The 19,331-nt window shown below is 49.2% G+C and overlaps 2 protein-coding genes across 3 annotated transcripts in view; both read left to right on the top strand.

Moving 5' to 3' along the window:
• FYCO1 (FYVE and coiled-coil domain containing 1) overlaps positions 1 to 5,022 on the top strand; it is a 77,769-nt gene extending 72,747 nt beyond the window's left edge. For both annotated transcript variants that reach the window (XM_011981082.1, XM_011981081.1), the window contains one exon: positions 1,037 to 5,022. In XM_011981082.1, the coding sequence (XP_011836472.1) occupies positions 1,037 to 1,112 (76 nt within the window). In that variant the 3' untranslated portion in view covers positions 1,113 to 5,022. The remainder of the gene's footprint in view (positions 1 to 1,036) is intronic.
• Positions 5,023 to 6,852: 1,830 nt separating this feature from the next.
• Positions 6,853 to 19,331, top strand: part of LZTFL1 (leucine zipper transcription factor-like 1) — a 101,780-nt gene continuing 89,301 nt past the window's right edge. Inside the window, exons 1-2 of the mRNA XM_011981083.1 lie at positions 6,853 to 7,486; positions 9,732 to 9,789. Coding sequence (XP_011836473.1) covers positions 9,763 to 9,789 — 27 coding nt within the window. The 5' untranslated portion in view covers positions 6,853 to 7,486; positions 9,732 to 9,762. The remainder of the gene's footprint in view (positions 7,487 to 9,731; positions 9,790 to 19,331) is intronic.

Below are 19,331 nucleotides of genomic sequence, written 5' to 3' on the forward strand. Positions count from 1 at the left end.
GAGAACTGCCCAATCTGTTTCTGGCCACATCCTCTCTGAGCAAGGTCCTGGGCTACTGGTCACATCCCCAGCATGAGTACTTGGCTCTTAGCAGAATAACTAGACAGGACACTAGGGAAAAGCTATGTCATCCCCTCACCACCTCCAGGCCTTGAACTGCCAGGGCTTGTGGCCAAGAGTGCCCACCACAGGAGGGGTTGGAAGATGAACTTCCCACCTCGCCCCCTCCTGCCCCTCCCTACACTCCCAAGCGGAAATGAAAGCACCCCTGGAGTTAGCAGGACCCTGTCATGGCCAGAGAGCTCTCTTTGTAGCCACCCTCTACCCCAAGAGTGGACATGAGCCCCAGCCCCTCTTGAACAGGATAGGGCAGTGGTTAGGAGAATGGGTTGGGGACCACCAGGCCCAAGCTCTGCTCTTCCCCCAACGGCCCTTAGTTGAGTCTCCATTTCCTACTCTGCAATGGCAGCCACACTGTGGACTGATGGAGAGACCAAGGAGAGGTATGATGAGGGCAGAGCACCGTCCCAAGCCTGAGCAGATTCCCAGTTACCCCTGGAGGTGGCCGTGGTGCCATGATAAACTCTGGCCTTGAGGTCATCTCAGGAACCTACTTGAGATTTCCAAACTATGGATGTCAGAACTGAGTTAACTGCCAAGTCAGAAAAAATCCGTGCTGGCCTCCGCCATATGCCTCCTCCCATTGCCTGCTCCTCACCCCCCCCATACACACACTGTGCAGTCCCCACCGCCAGCTGCTTCAGAGCAGCCAGGTGAGGAAGGTGACATTCACAGCCTGTGACCAAAAGGACATTTCTATACCCAAGCCTCAGGAGAGTCCACGGTGATGTCCCGAGACCTCCTGACCCTCACAGGGAGAGAACTCCACTAGACAGACAGGAAATGGGGCACGGGGCTCCAGCACCCACACCCGACCAGGTCACTGCAGAGACCACAGAGGCCTCAGCAGCAGCTGCCACGCCTCAGACTTTCAACTCTCAGGTAACACCCTCCTTTTCCATTTCTCTTTCTTCAGGTTTGTCTCTAAAAAGGTATTTTATCACTTGACGGTTGATCGGCCTGTGATCTACGATGGAAGTGATTTCCTGTAGCTTCAGCACGTCGGTAACTTCACTTCATCCACAGGAAACACTACTCTTCCTCACCTGTCACATAAAGCATTTTTTCAAAACGTCAGCTGCTCCAAAATCATCAACTCTGCCCCTCTGGAAGAGAGGCCCCTGGGCTGCCCCTCAGAGGCAGCGTCCGGGGAGCACTTTGTGCTCAGCACTCTGCACCGGCCACTCTTAGCCCCCAAGGCTTTGAAGGGCTCAGGCAATGTTTCCATTAAGTAGAGACCCAGCTGTTCTCACACCCAAAGGGATGCTCTGCCAGACGTTTAAACACCCAGGAGACCGTCAGCCTCTCCTGGGAGCACGGTTGGCGCTAGGCCTCCTGTGGAGAGTTTCACGGGTAGGGATGATCCCAACTTCTGCCTGTGGAGAGATTTTCTGCCCTGCCCCACCAGGGTCCCGCATCTTGGAGACCTGAGCTGGGTGCCCTGGCCATGCCCTGTGGCTGTGACGCCCTCAGGTACTCCCGGGAAGAGGAGGCACACAGCCATTGCGTGAGTCAGGGTGCCAGGGAACCCTCCTGAGATCCTGACTAGCCTCCTCCAGTCATGCTCTTGTCCCTCACTGCCCCAGTAAGCTGGAGGCTGCTCCAGAACTCAGCAGTGTTGGAGGGGCCTCTAAGCTGCACTCTCTTCCTGGCCCTTTTGTCTGGGTGATTCTGTCCTCAAAGCCCTTCACTCAGCCAGGCCTCTCCACAGCTCAAAGCATTGCCCTAAGAATCAGAGGTAAAGATAATCCGAGAACAAACCCCACTGTACTGGGGGCCTGCGGTGGCTGTGTGTACACTACATCTAATGCCCAAATGCCAGCCAGTGTGGATGTCGTGACCACAGAGCAGGCTTGTGCATTGGCTTTAGAGCTACTCCTCAGCTGATGGCCCACGTTTGTTTATATAAATAAGAGCTTCTGCCCCGCCTGCAGACGTGTTTACTAATGATCACAGCCAGGATTAGAACCACTTTCAAACATTGGGGCCTTCTTAACAAAAGTCTTTGATAACTTAAAAACCAAAGTGACAGAGTAAACAGAGGCATGATGGATCCCTGGGCCCCACTCCCCTCCTGACAGGTTCCCCGACAGCCCATTTGCCAACTTCCCGCTGCTCAGCCCGCACCTGACCTCCAGGAGACATTCCCCCCTTGAGGCAGAGAGATCCTGTTGCCTGTTCCCAGACAAGAATTAGTTAATCTTCCCTGTTCTTTGTGGTCCTTTTCTTCTCCAACAACAGATAGCTCACCTTGGACAGCTCTTTGTTCCTTGTTCATGGAACCAGCTGCCCGCAGTCAGGCCCCAGGTTCTTCCCCGGGTGAACAGAACATCTGACAAAGGTCCTACTTTGGAGGGGAGAGAGCCCCAGGCAGGCTATCTGAGAATCTGAGAGCTGGGCCCAGCAATTCCTCCAGCTAGCCTTGTGACCCAAGTCCAGTCACACATTTCCCAAAGTTTCTCTTTGTCATAACCCTGGTCTGGCTGGTTTTGAGGGCTTGAGAATGGGTCAGGAACTCCAGGCGAAGTCCAACAGAGACCCCAAACCCACCACACACCAGCAGCCACAGCCTCACCACCAGCAAAGAGGACTATTGTGGGGCCACAGCTAAGGAGTCATTTCTGGAATGGACTCAGACCTTTAAACAGGAGAGTTGGGCACTTCAGTCAGTTGAAGCAAGGCATGAGGAATGGGGAATAGAACCTTTCAAAGAGGTTACCCAGAGAAAAGCTGGGCCTCTTGCATTTGGCTTTCTTGGAGCAGCCTCTTCCGGCAGAAAGCCATCAGGTACTCAATCATCTTCCCCTGGCCAAGGCTCTGACCATGTTTAATATTGGAATAGAAGTGGCCAGGCCCCCAGCGACTCTTCTTGGCCTCATGTTTGTCCTCACAGGCATGCCACATGGCCTGAGATGATTCAGAGCAAATCATGCTAACTTTGAATCCATCCAGCCTCTTGCAAAAGATAATCAGGAGTCAGCTTGTTCACTGTAAGAAAGAAACTAATGAAAGAGAACCCAGAGCAATCTAGAATCTTTGAGTGCTTAGCTTTCTGAGGATACTGCGGAGACTCTGGCCAAGCTGATGACCTTCTGAAGTGTCATTGGCACCATATGCAACAAGAACCACCATTCAGTGAGTAGCTGACAGGTTTGGGGCCCGGGACATTCCATCTGAGGTCCTTTCTGAACATGTCACTCACCACAGCAGAAGACCAGTTGCAGCTTACCCAGAACCACTCCTCCAGGAGAGCTGGGTGTCTCGTGCGCACCACCTTCAGCGCTGACTGCCATTGTTCAAAGAAAGCCTTTGCTGCATTCGGAGGACTGCCCCGTGCCCCGAGGTGACTTCCTAACTATGTGGTTTCATTAGCAAATTTATTTTTTGTGCTGGGTGGACATTTGTATTTTGTTAGGTTGCTGTTCAAGCTCAAGTTTGCTGTGCTCTCTGCAGCTACAGAACATCTTGGCATATTTAAGAGTGGCTTTTATAAATAGCTTTATTCTGATTTTAATCAGATTCCCAACTTTACTGAGAATTAAGGACTGGGGTACTTTTTAAAAAATGCAAATAACAATTGAAGAAGCACTGCTGCAGGTGGTAGCCCTGGCTAGACTGAATTACACTAGAAATCAGCCAGAAGGAAGCATCCTTGGGATCCCAGATCACTCTTTAAAAAAAAAAAAAGGGGGGGCAGGTGGGCAGCCCGTTGATGGCTCATCTCTCTGCATAACAGTCACGTCTTCATATCGATACCAGATGCCTTCTTCATCATGCCACCGAAGCCACTCACCACCTTCAAGAACATGCCAACCTCTGTCAGACGCACTTAGCCACAAACAAGGAGGCACGTTTGGCACAAAGTGTCCTCCAGGTCCAAGTGGACTCTACAGAGTGTTTGACCTCAACACACTGGACTCCAGGTGGGCTGGACCAAGAGCAGGCAAAGACACGGGAACTGAAAAACTCCACAGGGTTTGGAAAATAGAAATGAAAAGCCACATCATATAACTCAAGAATAAATAGTGTTTTGGAAATTTTAAAATTATCGTCTAAGGTGGTGAAACTATTTCAGGCCCAAAGGAAAGGAAATCCCCATTTGGGGATGAAATCACAGAGCCTGTGTTTTGTAATATGGTTGGATGTCCACTGATGAAATTTTAAAGAAGTTTCATTTTTAAAAGTGTACCTGATTTCATTTTTTAAAGTGCACATGATTCTACATGTGAGAATTCTTTAGGCCAAGCAACTGTCCTTGGCTCAGAGGTGTTGGGAATTAAAGCAGAGAGAAGCCATTCGTGATGCTGAGAACCAAGGATGGTCATGTACACAAAGACCATGGAGACGGCCATTCTTGTTTACAAAACACTTACCAAGAAAGCACTTTGTAGGGGAACCTTCGTAAGTTCTCATTTCATTACGTTTCTTCCAAGGAAACAGGAGAGACTGAATTAATAATTCTCTCTTTCCTCTTAAGCACTTTTAAAATAATAAAGTACATCCTGAAATTTTAGGAGGCATCTCTGATTTAAAAAAAAAAGAAAAGAAAAGGACAAAAAAGAAAGGCTGCTTGACATATGTTATCCAGAGACACTCTGCCTCTGGTGGCTGCAGAGCAACTCCCAAGCCTCATTTGGAAGGCTTAACATTTGGAATTGCACTTTAATTGATTAATCCTCAATTCATGTGGCCTTACGGGATGGTGGGTCTGGGACCCCAATTCATTCTTATCTGCCAAAGAATTATCTAGAAGCACATCAAACACCAGCACCCCACCTGCACAATGGGGGTGGAAAACTTTTGTATCCCTAAGCATATTATTTTATAGTGTCTGCCATGCCATGTGGAAATACTTTATTTTTTAACCTCAGGATTTAAATAAAGTAAACACTATGACATTTAGACTTTTGTCTCTCATTTTTTGGGGATATAAAGTGCATGACAAAGTTATCCAGAGCTGAGCTGGAGTTGAGCTGTGCTGCTGGGAAATAGAGCATCTTTTATGGTGGCTTTTCTGGGGGACTTTAGCCAGCAGATGTTCTGGGAAGTTTCCAAGTGGCCTGGCACCTGGCTACTTCCGGCCTGCTGTGAGGGTGGTGTTTAGACCTGCCTGAGACAGCCTGTCTTTCAGTCCATGCTGCTGTGCCCTATGGGCTTCTAGCCCTCAGCTCAAATGTCCAGATCTCCCAGGGCACCCACAGAGCATTTTGAACAAAGAACAGACTTCTGAGTTTACCAGAAAAATGGGGCTGGGGAGAAGCATCATGGATGGCCTAAAACCACGATTAGTCAATATGAGGTACAAAGCTGGGCAAGACTGCCAGGCCGAGATGGCTGGCAGAGGAAGAAGTCAGCACTCCCACTCCCGCATACCCTTCTCTGGCTGGGTCAGCAAAGAGCCTGGACAGGGGCCCAGAGGGGCGTGTCCTGGTCAGTGCTGGATGTTGGACTGAGCTCAGGCTGGGCAGCCCACCCACACTCACCTCACACCGCCACTCCACGGATGACCAGGGCTGTGTCCGCGGAGTGCTCTGCGCCTCAAAAGAACACCTCCCCGCACCGCCCTTTCACTGCCCTTCCTCCGCCAGCCCGCTCCTGCTGCCAGACTTTCGTTTAACCTCTGCTTCAATCTTTTACTCCATGGAAGAAGTCACATTTTCTGTAACTCTGGTTCTCTCCTTCATCTTTATCTTCATCTCCCTCCTCCCTTCCCTCCCCACCGCAGCATCGAGCAACATGCCAGGCAGGAAAGGACTCAGAAAACACTGAATTGACCTCCCGGGTCAGTCCCAGTGCCCTGGGTCAGCCAAAAAGTCATCAGCATTCCCATTGGCAACTAACTGTGCCAGGAATAGAGGCTCCTGAAACACTCTGGTGGCAGAGAAGGGAAAGGGTGGGCCTGCAGGAGGAGATATGGGCAATGATAGCTGGTCACTTAGTCCCACTCCCTGCACCCCCCCTTATGTCAAAGGTGCCCTCGGGCCGGGCACAGTGGCTCACGCCTGTAATCCCAACACTTCAGGAGTCCAAGGCAGGAGGATTGCTTGAGCCCGGGGTTCGAGACCACTGGGCAACACAGTGAGACCCCATCTCCACATTTTTTTTAGCCAGGTGTGGTGGTGAATGTCTATAGTCCCACTCAGTAGAGGCTGCAGTGAACCAAGATCGTGCCACTCCACGAGTGACAGAGTGAGGCCCTGTCTCAAAAAAATAAAAAGGTGCCCTCAAATCAAGTCTCTGTCTAGTAACCAGGTAGAAGTAATGGCAGATAGTTACTCCAACTGCCCCCAGTGACACGGCCAGAGAGTTTCTTTGTTAATACAACAGTCCTTCCTGAGGCTTGGGGGTCTCATGGGCTGGGGGCTAGCGCAAGAAACAGTTGAGACACACGTAGATGTGTGTGCTGTGCATCTGGGGCTAGGATCTGGGGACCTCCAGGTCAAAATCCTCCATTGCGTCTCACCCCACCCTGCTAAACTGCAGAGTAACTCAAGATGACCCAAGTCTTTGCTGGAGGATTTCCAAGCCCTCCACTTGATTCCAGGTAGTCTGGACCCAGATCAGTGTTCGCAGACTCTGTGGCACTTAGAGGTGCCCCTCCCCTCCCTGCCACAGCTGCCGGGTGAGGGCTGAGGCTGCAGAGACTCCCGGGTGATTCAGAAAGCTCCTCACAGCAAGGTCAGCCCTTTCAGTTTGAAGATGCGTGGGAAAAATCTCTTGCCACCCACACACATCTGAAGAGCAAACAGATGGTGAAACCAGTAGCCCAAGATGAGAAAACGGACTTTTTTTTGAGACAGCAGTTGAAGCTGAAGCCTCAAAAGCCAGGGGGAAAGCAATAGCGATTATGAAAGACATTCAAAGTGGGTTAGGGGTGAGAGAAAGGTCAGCCTTTTACTTTTCCCACACCGGCTGGTTTCTGAAGAAGGATGGTAACGCGAGCAGAAGGGTGATGGCCAACCTCTGGGCTTTGATGTGTGTCCCCTCCTCGCCCGCCCCCATCCTGCAAGCTCTGGGGAGGTCGGAGATTAGTGTGGTTTCCTCACGCCTCCCACCATGCTGGCACTGAGGTTATCTCAGAGTTGACAGCCCCATCTGAAGCCTGGAATGAATTAAGTCTTTTTTAGCTAAAAAATGAACAAAACCTGAGATGCCTGAGTGTCCTTACCAAAGGACACTTACTTACCAAAAGGAAGCCCTCGTTTCTAGAACAGGTCTGTCTTCAGGCCTGTGGGTCCATAGAATCATCACAGAAAATGTGATTTCAGGAGGCCTCCCCCGCCTTCTGTTCCCAAGGCCGACTCTGACTGAGCCTCGGAGGAGAGAAGGAAGCCATTTCTGGGAGGCCAAAACATCCATCTTCCAGGTCAGTGGGGCAGGTGCTGTCTTCTCCCTGGCTTGAGAGAGGAAAGCTGGTGAGGGAGAATGGTGGGGGTGGGGTGTGGGGATAAAAGATAGGAGAGCAAAGAAGTGATGAGAAAAGTGGGGCAATAGAAAAGGCCTTCCCAAAGGCTGCAGGGAGGGCTGGACCCAGGGCTGGTTAGCAGAAGCCATCTTTCTCATCGGAAGAAAGTGGCAGTGAGAAATGACAGCGTCGGTGTGGCTGAAGCTGCCCAGTGCATCTGCTGGAGGCAGCACTTTAATGTAAGCAAGCCTGGACCGTTGAGGGAACAGACACCAAAGGCAGTGACTGCCGATGTGAAAAGACAAGCCAGTTTTTTCCTCACCTCGGAGGTGACTTCAGGGCCCTGCAAGCTTTCACAAACAGGGCCCTGCATGCTTTCACAAGCAACTGGGGCAACAGCCTCAGTCCAGTCCTCCCACGAGGCTTGTGAAAGAGAGACAGGGTTCCTATGTGGAACCCAAGGTCTTGGAAGAGGCAGCTCCTCTCCACCAGCAGGGACGCCACCCAGCTGTTGGGTGGTCTCAGAAAGAGGACCACACATTCATGCCCTGAAGGTGACCAGCGGAATAAGGACAGGGAGACCAGAACTGGTCCTGGATCAGGCCCCCATCCTCTTTGGTTATGAAAGTTTCAGGTATTGAGCGATCAGGAAAAGCCCAAGACTCACCCAGGGCTCAGTTTTGCTCCAGAGTCAACTGTTCATTTATTCGGTGTCCATAAATAAAAGGAAGTTGCAGAGAGATTCTTAGAAGGTTTTCTCTTGCTTTAGTTACCTGAGGGCCTATTAAAATGCAGATCCAGCCAGGTGAGGTGGCTCACGCCTATAATCCCAGCATTTTGGGTGGTCGAGGCAGGAGGATCATTTGAGGCCAGGAGTTCGAGGCCAGCCTGCGTAACATAGGGAGACCCCCGTCTCTACCAAAAAAATTCAAATATTAGCCAGGCGCCTCTAGTCCCAGCTACTGGGGAGACTGAGGTGGGAGAATCCCTTAAGCCTGGGAGTTTGAAGCTGCAACTGTGATTGCCCCACTGCACTCTAGCCTGGGTGACACAGTGAGACCCTGTCTCAAAAAAAAAAAAAAAAAATGCAGATCCATGGGCACCACCCATTTCAATTCTGGTTCATCAGGTCTGGTCCATTCACAGGTCCTCCAGGTGAGGCTGGAGCAAGTGGTCCTGGTGAGCATTGCTGCGTCACCACTGATTTGATTAGAACTTGAAGAAAGGAGGAAATAAACTAATTGATCTGTCTCCTAATTTAAGTCTCCCAATAATCCTTGAATCTCGGAACCAGACCATCTTCCTCAAATCCATTAGCCCAAGCACTAGGGTGCAATGATGGAAATTTCATTCTTGGAGAGGAGGATGTTTCTAAATGAATCCCCTGGTATAAAACTATTCTAAGGGTAAAATGGTTTACAACCATAAATTTTTTATGGCTTATATTTTTATTCAAGGGGTCTGGTGCCAACTGGCAGATCATTTGTGAGTGGAAAAACATCCCCTTCCCTAAATCCAGAAGAGTTCCATGCATGTCCAAATTTTAAGAAATGGAGAAAGTATCCAGGGGTATGGGCTGGGGAGGTCAGGTTAAGAAGGAGTTCCTAAGCTGGTCCATACACAGAATCAAAGGTCTTTGAAAATGGGTGGGTGAAAAATGGCATCTTTACCCTAACTGCTAACTAAAATTTAAGTCTTCCTTCAATTATGAATAGAGACAACATGCCACACTAGTGTTAGCAAGACCTGTCACCTTGTCACCAGTAGAAATGGCAGATATTTTCATATTACATGACAATTTCTGCAGACTCTCAAAATATCATTTATATTTATTTCCACTCTGAAATGAAGGTTGTCATTAGATCTGATAGATTTTATGTAATGCATTAGTAAAGAGACAGATGTATTACTAGTTCCTATATCTGCTTTAATACTTGGAGAATTGTATTTCAATTTAATTGGTTTGTAATTCCTTTATTTTATTGTTTGCGTTTTAAAACATTCTGAGAAAGGGGCTATAGGCTTTGTCAGATTGTCTAAGGTGTGGATGAGGCCACAAAAAAAAAAAAAAAAAAGAAGTTAAGGATCTTTGGGTTGTGGCAGGTCCTCATGAAAAACAAGAGAAAGATCAGCTCATTGCAGCACTGGTTTGTTAATAGTAATGATAGTAGCATTGTTTAATTTGTATAATTGTATAATTTGCTAGGCTCTTGCTGTAAGTCAGCCTGCTTTTACAGATGAGGAACCAAGACCCAGGGAAGATGGTAAGTCTAAACCATTTACAGAACATGTTACTGCTACTGTGTTATGCTGAGACAGCTGTAGGAATGGTTTTCTCTAAACCATTCTCATTTTACTTGAATATAGATTATCTGATGATTTATAAAAAACTTTTCCATAAAGCAGGATTTGCTATGGCAGCCCTTGACCTTCAGACCTTTACTATGATTGTTAAAACAAAAGGCTGTATCAGTTACCTGTTGTCAGAATAAAGCTACATTGTTCTGCGTTATTTGAAGTTGGACAACCTCAAAACCGTGGGTTAAATTACTAAAGATTTATTTTGCTCACGAATATGCAGCTTGGCTGGGGGCTCTGGACTCTTGGTGGGCTCACTCCCTTGTCTGTCCGTGGTCAGCTACGCCTTGAGGCTGTGCTCCCTCATGTCTGAGGGTTGGCTGCTCATTGGCTAATCATGGCTGGGGTTGACTCCTACATCTGTGGTCAGCTGGTCAAAGGAAGGCTGGCTAGTCTAGGATGGTCTTGGCCAGACAACTTGGCTGTACTCCACGTGGTCTCCCTGACCCCAACAGGATAGCCTGGGCTTATTCAGATGGCCGCTGAGCAGGTTTCCAAGAGAGTGAGTACAAGTGCCCGAGCTTCGCAAAGCCCAGTCTCAGACCTGGCGCATCATTTCAACAGTGTTCTGTTGGTCAGAACAAGTCACAGGCCAGCCCAGATTCCAGGTGTGGGCAGAGGGACTCCTCTGGATGGGAGGAACTGCAAGGTCACTTTATAAAGGGCACAGGGACAGTGAGGGGTAGAGAATTAGGACCATTTTTGTAATAATTCTACCAAAGAGTCAGATAACCTTCCCTTCTTGCACATATTTCCACTTCAATTTTCATCCTCAGTAAAACATCTGCCTTCTCCTGCAGATACACTCATACAAGTACACAAAAATACACACAACACTCTTCATGGCCACAATGTCTGTGATAGCAAAAAAACAGGAAGGAGTTTGTTCAAAGTGGATTGGATTGAAGCAATATATGACGGCACCCTGGGAGACTATGTGATGAACACTACTCACACCCACGCAACATTTCCTGACAAAAACGCTGGACACAGCACTGGCTGCCTCGGCAGATGGAGCTGGTGGGGCTTTGGAGTTGGTGGCAGGAATAAGATGCTTTTACTTTTCTCTTTATACCTTTCTATGTCGTATGAAGTATTTTTATTAGGTTTCAGTTTATCCTTTAAACTGTGAAAACTAATTTCTAAAAAGACATTCACATCATCTTACAGCCATCTCAGATTCCCAGTAAAAAACCAAATGCCCAGTTCCTATATGCTGGAGTCAGTACACAGTTGTTGATGTCTTTCTGCATTCACCAAAGGGGTGACTTACTCACCAGCCAAGCCGAACGGCATAAAGCCATGAGCAGGGAGGGCCTGGGAGGAAACCACAATATGGCCAGGGTTCCTCTTCCCCTGCCTAGGGGCTGGCCCCGCTAGGGCCCCCTGTCCTCCTGACTCAGGGCCTCTGTGAGAAGAGCTATATCCAGATCATATGGTGCAAACTGACCACTGGAACATCAGTGCTTGAACTTCAACTGGGGAGAAAGTACAACAGCCTCTAAGAGGTTGAGTCCTAGAATCAGAAAGACATGGATCCAACTCCTGGTGCCACTACCTACTTCCCCTGGCTTGGGACAAGTCACTTAGCTACTCTGTGCCTCAAAAATGTGATAGCTGTTATCATAGAGAAAGACGTCCACACCTTGTCCCATCCCTTTTACTCTCTTGGCTCTTTTGCTTCCTTCTGGGCATTAGTCAACTAGCCAAGTTGGGGGACTGAGTGATTGGGGTCATTGAAAGATGAGTTAATTTACAGAGCAGCCACCTTTGATGATTTTAAAACACGGCCCCAGAGTTATCTGACACCCTTCCCATAAGAGGTGGAGTCTTGACTCCCGAGACTCCGGGCTGGCCTCTGGCTGCTCAGTGGAAGAGCAGAAGGACACTGTGTGGCTTCTCGTGCCATGTCAGAAAAGGACCTACAACTTCCCCCTGGTTTTCTTGCACGGGGAAGCCAGCTGCCATGTAAAAGGTCTGAGTACCTTAAGCCCTCCCTGCTGAAGCGGCCGTGTGCTGGGGCCCTGCTCGGCAGCCAGCATTAACTACTGGCCCTGGGGCATGGCCCTCCAAGTCAAGCTTTCCAATGGCCACAGCCCCAGCCAATATCTGACTCCAGCCACATGAGAGACGCCAAGCTAGATATGCTCTGCTGAGTCCCTTCCAAATTTGTGGCCCACAAAATGGTGAATAAAATAAAATGGTTATTGTTTTTATAACACCAAATTTTGTGGCAACAGTTACCAGGACACAGCTGAATTGAATACAAGCAAGGTTCTTAGAATCACTTCTTTCATTTAATTACAAATGAGCCAAAAAGAGATCATCTAAATTTTTTTGTTTGTTTTATTGGATTATGCCTGACATTTTATCACAGCAAACCTGACACAAGTTTCGCCCACACATCCTCTTTCCACATCCTCACTTTCCATTCGTTTGCTCCTCAGCCAATCACAGTCTGCCTTGTTGATGCCTGGGAAGCTGCTCCTAGTCAGGTCACTGCCAGCTTCCACTCTCTCTTGACCTCAGCTCTTCCCATGCTCATGGCTACCATCTTCCGGGTAGCATCCCCAGTCTTGCTCTCTGTTGATCCTCCCCTCCCAGGGGCAGCACCACCAGCCACCCAAACGTGCAGATTCAAAACCCAAGTCATCCTTGATTCCTTCCTTTCTCTGAATTCTAACCTTCACCATTGTGTCTACCCACCGAGTAAGTCAAAAGCCATCCATCTCTCTACACCACAACCACCACCTTCACTCCAACTCCGCCACCATCATCTTTTTCCTGAACAACTGCAACAGCTCCTGACTGGCCTCCCTGCTTCCTTGCACTGCCCCTAATCCCCAGCCACCACCCTTCTTCACCTGGGGGCTTTAGAGATCTTTAAAACATGAATTGGATCATGCCACACCCCGCTTACAAATCTTCCTGAAGTGGAATAAATCAAAATTCATCGTCTGCACCTGAACAGCGCCCCTACCTTCCTCTCCCATCTGACTTCCCTCTCACTCATAACCCTCCAATCACCAATGGCTCTTCTTTTAGCCACTTGACTCTGATGATCACTTTCCTGGCTCAGAGACACCTGTAAGAATTAGGGGTGATGGTCCCATCTCATCTCAGGCAACATCAGTTTTCCTGTGGTCCTTAGAGACTTCCTGGTTTCCAAAAGTTGAACAAGAGAAACCCTGGAGCTCACTGTGGTCTTTATCAGCCTCTGCAGAGCATTCTGAGCCACCTGGATGATTACCCCCACTGAGAAAGTGCCACCCACGGTGTGAGGCCTTTCCCAGCTTGCTGCTCTATCCCCAGGGGACTCTCTCCCTCCTTCAGTTCCTTTGGTGAGTGGTGGCCTAACCACACAGAGGAAGAGTCCATCCAGTCTCCATTTCTTATTTTAACTTTTTAAAATTGTGATTTGGGGTTTTATAAGGATAAGAGCATGAGTTTTTAGGGGAATTGCATGATGTCTTGCATTTGCTTTAAAATACTACAGGAAACATTTTTTTAAAAGGAAGAAGGTAAGGAAGGAAAAAGAAGGGAGGGAGCAGATGAAACAAAGAAGAGGAAAGGAAAGAAAATTGGGAAGTGTAGCTGAAACCAAAACTGGACAGAACGTTAATCATTATTGAAGCTGGGTGAGGGGTATGTGGATGTTCATTATACCAGCCATCCCCAACATTTTTGGCACCGGGGACCAGTTTCATGGAAGACAATTTTTCCATGGACCTGCAGCATTGGTGGAGAGGTGATTTTGGGATGATTCAAGCATGTTACATCTATTGTGAACTTTATATTATTATGACATTGTAATGTATAATGAGATAAATATACAACTCGCCATAATGTAGAATCAATGGGAGGCCTGAACTTGTTTTCCTGCAACTAGACGATCTCATCAGGGGGTGATGCGAGACAGTGACAGATCATCAGGCATTAGATTCTCATAAGGAGTGCATAGCCTAGGTCCCTTGCATGTTCACAATAGGTTTGTGCTCCTATGAGAATCTAATGTCGCCACTGATCTGACAGGTGGCGGAGCTCAGGTGGTGATGCGGGTGATGGGGAGCAGCTGTAAATATAGACGAAGCTTCACTCACCTGCCTGCCACTCACCTCCTCCTGTGTAGCCTGGTTCCTAACAGGCCACAGAGCAGTAGTGGTCTGTGGCCCGGGGGTTGGGGACCCCTGCATTAATACTATTCCCTCTGCTTTTGTGTATGTTTTTAAATTTCTGTAATTAAAAAGTTTAAAAAGGAAAGAACACGAGTGGAGAAGTCCTAAATCAATTGCATGCATGGACACTTCACCAGAGAGTTGACAGTGTTGTCCCACAGGCATGAGTGCTGCAGGGCCTTGGCACGCGCCGCCCTCCTCCCCTGCTTCCTATAGTCATTCCTGTCCATTCTTCAGCTCTCGGCTCAAACGCTACCTCCTCAGGGAAGCCTTCCCTGCCTCCCCTTTCCAGAGCAGATCAGAGTCCCCTGACACACTCTCTAGCATCCTGTACTGATAACCATCAGCTTGTTCCTGTGATAGAGTGACTTGTGCCCGCGATTGTGAGCTTCATGAGGACCACGCCTGTGTCTGCAGTTGCTCACCACCTTGCTCAGTGCCTAGCACGTACTAAATACTCAATAAATGTTGAATGAGGCTAATTACAGCAACAGTTGAAATGCCGGCCCTACTTGTGGCCTCTCCAGCACCGTGGTCTCAGGGTGGGCAGACTTCTGACACGGCAGCTTAGGGCTTCCAGAGCAAGCCTCCCATGGCACAGGATGTGGAAGCTGCCAGCTTCTTCTTCTGAGTCTGTACCCAGAAACTGGCACAGCATCCCTTGCACCAAATTCCACTGGTCAAGCAAACCCAGAGCCCACCCAGATTCAAGGAGAGGGGACATCAACCCCGTATTTTGATGGGAGGAGAATCAAAGAAACTGTTGCTCCTGTCTCCCCTGCTTCCTGTAGGTCATCCTTAATCCACCCAGCTGACTCACTGTCTGCAGCTGTTAAGAGTTCAGTCCCCGTCTTTCTTGCCTAACTCTCCAAGTCTCCAAACATTTTCCATTGCTGTAGCTCTTTCTGGCCTCAAAGACTGTCATACATCGTGCAAATGCTAGAGACGCAGCTCTTATGCTGGGCACTGTACCTTTTGCTGGGCAGACACATGTGAGCAAGAACACGCACAGTCCGTGGCTGCTTGTTGCTGAGGGTCCAAACATAGGAGTCAGAGGATCAATCAGTAGAAAGAAGAATACTAGGGAATTACAAATGAGAGGAGTGCTGTGAAGGAAAGGGACAAGCAGTGTGCCACACAGGACGATGATGGGGCTCTAACTGGCACTCTGGGACTTTGCCACATCATCTTGCCATGCCCACGCAGCGAGTCACATTAGCAATTGCCATAGTACCTTTTAATACGAGAAGGGACGCTTCCGCCAGCTCTTGACTGAGGGTTGTTTACACTGTTCAGAAATTTCCAGATGACCTAATTCAGATGTGCTTGAAATGTGTATTTGAGGTCTAGAAAGTGGAGAGTCTGCAGAAGGACGCTGCAGCAGACGCAGGAAGAGACAGGTTCCTTGAAGCACCTACCTGCCCACAGAGCCTGGCCTGAGCGAGGGCCGTTGGTGGAGCAGGCACAGTGTTTACCCAGGTGGTCAGGGGCGGGGCCATCCTCATGCCAGGGAATCCAGGCAGCAGCCACAGCTTTTCAGGGAAGCCTGGAGGGTGACTCCCAGAAGCAGATGCCAGTCCCTTGGCAGGGGAGGCTTGGGAGAGCTCCTCAGATCTCAGCCTGGGGTCTAGTGAAAGCCCCAGCCCAGGCAGACCCAGGACTGGGGCCTAAGCCTGGCCACCTAGACCCAGAGAGGAAGAGCCAGGGTGGAAACCAGCCCTGCAGACCACTGGCCATGGGCCAACCTGAGAGGCCAGCATGCCCCTTGAGATCATCTGACTGGCTGCAGAGGAGATCTGGGGTCACGTGGGGACAGTAGTGAGTAACGCTTGGATCCCACACAGGGAATCTGACCTAAAGCCACATCTTGTACGGGGTCCAGAAAAGTTATTCCTGGGTCTTGAATCTGAGAGAGAGGAGCCAGGGAAGGGAGAGGCAGGGGAATGGGGCAAGGAGAGGAGGAAAGCCAACAGCAGGAATTCTGCGGTCCAGATGCATGCCTAGGCCCAGGTGTTAGGTCCTTGGACCTGCACATGCACACCTCTGGTGAAATCTGTGGCTTCTTCACGAAGGAATTAAGGCTCCACAGCCATATGTATCTGGGGAAGAGCCTGGGAGAGGTAGCAGCTAGGAACCTTCTCGATTCTGTGAAGATGACACCATCGTCCTTTGCCAGCACACCCTCATGTGCATTTTTGAAGAAGGGAGTCAGCAGGGCCTTGGCTGTGGCATGTTACCATTTAGCGTTTGCATGGCATGGTCAGTGGGAGGAGTGCTGGCCAAGCCCGTGCCTGTCCATCTTTTCAGCCCCTGGTCCTCAGCGCAAAGTCTGGCTTGGCAAATGCCGGTCAACCCTCCAAAGCAAGGGCTGGTTTGTCTGACCATGTCAGGCAAAGCCAATTACTAACTGCATGGGCTCGGATGAGTTACTTAGCATCTCTGAGGCTCAGCTCCTTCCTCTGTAAATCAGGGTTAGCAATATTCTGGGAGAGATCGTGACTGTCTCATATACCATGGGGCCCCAAGATATGCTTGCAGCTGGTGCCCAAGCATATCTGCTGAATGCTTAGGTTATAGTGAGACAGGACCCATGCTCTCGGCCTTCTCAGAGGAGTTCTGTGACTGGCACCCAGCCACGCTATGGATCTCCTGCATACCCAGTGTTCTTACCCATCCAGCCTTAGGTGGGCTCTTGGAATTGGCAGCCCCTGGTGAGAAAATTGTTGCAGGACAACTTCTCTAGAAGGAGGTACTGAGATGGAGTTTGGGGTGCCAGGTGTTTATTAGGAATCAATGCCTGTGGAGGGATGTGAGAAGAAGCATGATTGGGCAGAAAGAGAACTCGAACTGCCCTGAAGGCTCCACAAAGCCCTGGCTTTGGAGAATCAACCAGTATTTGCCAAGCCAGACTTTGTTCTAAGGACCAGGGGCTAAAAAGACCGACAGGCACAAGGTTGGCCAGCACCCCACTCACTGATCATGTCATGCAGAGGCTAAATGGTGACGTGTGACAGCCAAGGCCCTGCTGATTCCCTCCAGTGCCAGTGCACCATGAGGGTGTGCTGGCAGAGTGCCCTGGAGTGGATTCTGCCCATCAGAATGCCACCATGGGACTGAGATGATGCTATTCTCTGTCTCACAAGCACCAGAGACAGGTGACCCTGGGAAGACCTGGCTTGGGCAGGGCGGCTCTGCAGCAGAGGCAGGCCCTGAAGAACTGGCAACCAGAGAACCTGTGCCGACCACACTCCCTACAAGTTCTTTCTTGAGGCATCTCCATATGACCATAGAGATTTTTTGCTTAGCTTGTGGTGCCGCAATTGAGCGTATACAAGTAAATATGTGGAGAGGACCTCATAAGGAATCACTTGTTGGAAAGACACATATTTGCATGTCATTTTTAGGCTTTGATAATATAAAAGTCAAAGAAAGGCATTAAATGGGTCATTTGCTGTCTGGGTTGTCTGTTCCAATCATGTAGGAATGATTAGAGAACTAGCTCATTGTTCCAGGAGCATGTTGGATAGGGACCTCAACTGGAAGAGAGAAGCACATGAGATGGGGAGAGAGAGAGACTTTACTGCAGAAGCACTATGGTGCGTTTCGGCTGGGAGGGGAAGTCTAAGGCTGTGGTACTTACTAACCACACACAGTGACTAAACAATCAGTGACTACTCGTTGAATGGAGGGAAAGATTTTTTTTTAATATCTAAAACATGTAAGGTGTGGGTGCTGGAGCCCATGATTGCTTCTCTTTTTTCAAAGTCACGGGGAGCCCCCGAACAGACCTTACACTGAGACAGCCTGACTAGTATATAGGAGAAGAACCCTCCAGTGAAGTTGGAGTGGCCAACTTCAGTGAGGGACAGAGATCTGTGGGCACTGGAGCCAGGCTGGTGCTGGAGGATGATTTCGGCTGTGCTTTGTTCTGGACCCCACAAGAAGCTCCAGTTCTTGTGAGGCCAATTTAGAACTGGAAAGCCAGGCAAACCCACTCAAAGATTGCAAACACAGAAGAACTATCTGGAAGTGTGAGACAGCTTCGCATCGATGAAGCAGAAAGACTGTGGTGGTGTCCAAAGGTGTCAACTCATGAATGCTTCGTGACAGCCTTGGCTCTGTATTCAAGTCAACACCATCACAGAAACCAGGATGCCACCCATAATGGCCATACTGCAATGGCGATGGCCTGGGGGAAGGTCCACAAGACCAAAAGGGAAGGAGCTCACTGTGGGCTGCTTCCTTCCTTGGTCAGGACTCTCGGCAACAACGACAATGGGCAAATGGAAGAAGTTATAGCCACTCAGCTCTCTCAGGAAGCAACCAGGGCAACTCACAAGGCCAAAGCCCTGGACATCAAAGCTGGGGAAAACACTGGTGTCCAGTCCTGATTTAGTCAGTTCCTTCCTTGACCACCAGTCCCCCAGGCTGCCCGTAGATAGCAGGACAACATCACTGCCCAAAGGAAGTAATGTCCCAGTGCTCAAGGTTGGCAATCTTTATTTTCTAGAAGTTTTCTAACTGCTGAACTCTGTCACATGAAGTATATATTTGAGAAATAATTAATTTTAAATGTTTATAAAGATATTAATTCATTATATTGTTCCTACTCCACACAAGGCATTTGTGTGTGATGAGGAGGGTGGGCATTTAAGACATGTACCAGAACAGGTCCACGCAAAGCTACTTCTCCAGGCTCCCACCTGGGGAGGCTCCATAATTGTCCTAGTGAGGCTGTCCTGTGTGAGGCTCAGCACCACTGGGACTCCCATGACAGAGCGTCAGAACCGCAGTATCTAAAAATAAAAACCAAACTCAGTTGTGTTCTTTGCACCTAACTGCACAATGTTATTTAGGAGTGGCTCTTGAATCTTTTTTATTCTCTCAAGTTCCTATAAGGGCAAATATCTGGATCTCCTCTTGGAAATGGTCAGTGGATGGCTCTGTCCATAAGTGACCTTGGAGAAGTTATCCTCCCCTTTACTATGGATGCAGTGCCTGTGCTGGGCCCACGTTGATCTGCTGGTCCCAGGTCAATGCTTTCTTCCCACCCACTGTCCCCTCACGGGCAGCATGTCGATGGGATAGCAAGGCCTGTGCTTCACCCCTTTGCCCTCCCTGGCTGCTGCCCATGTATGCTCACTTTATTCCTCATTCTCTTGTGCTTTAGAAGTGGGCAGGGAGAAAAAGGGTGAAATGGCAGGGTCCAGTGCTTTTGTGTCCCCTTTGGGAAGGGATGGCGTTGGCACGGAAACCACAATGATCCACAAGGC

This window comes from Mandrillus leucophaeus, unplaced genomic scaffold (assembly GCF_000951045.1).
Source record: "Mandrillus leucophaeus isolate KB7577 unplaced genomic scaffold, Mleu.le_1.0 Scaffold22, whole genome shotgun sequence".
Taxonomy (NCBI): domain Eukaryota; kingdom Metazoa; phylum Chordata; class Mammalia; order Primates; family Cercopithecidae; genus Mandrillus; species Mandrillus leucophaeus.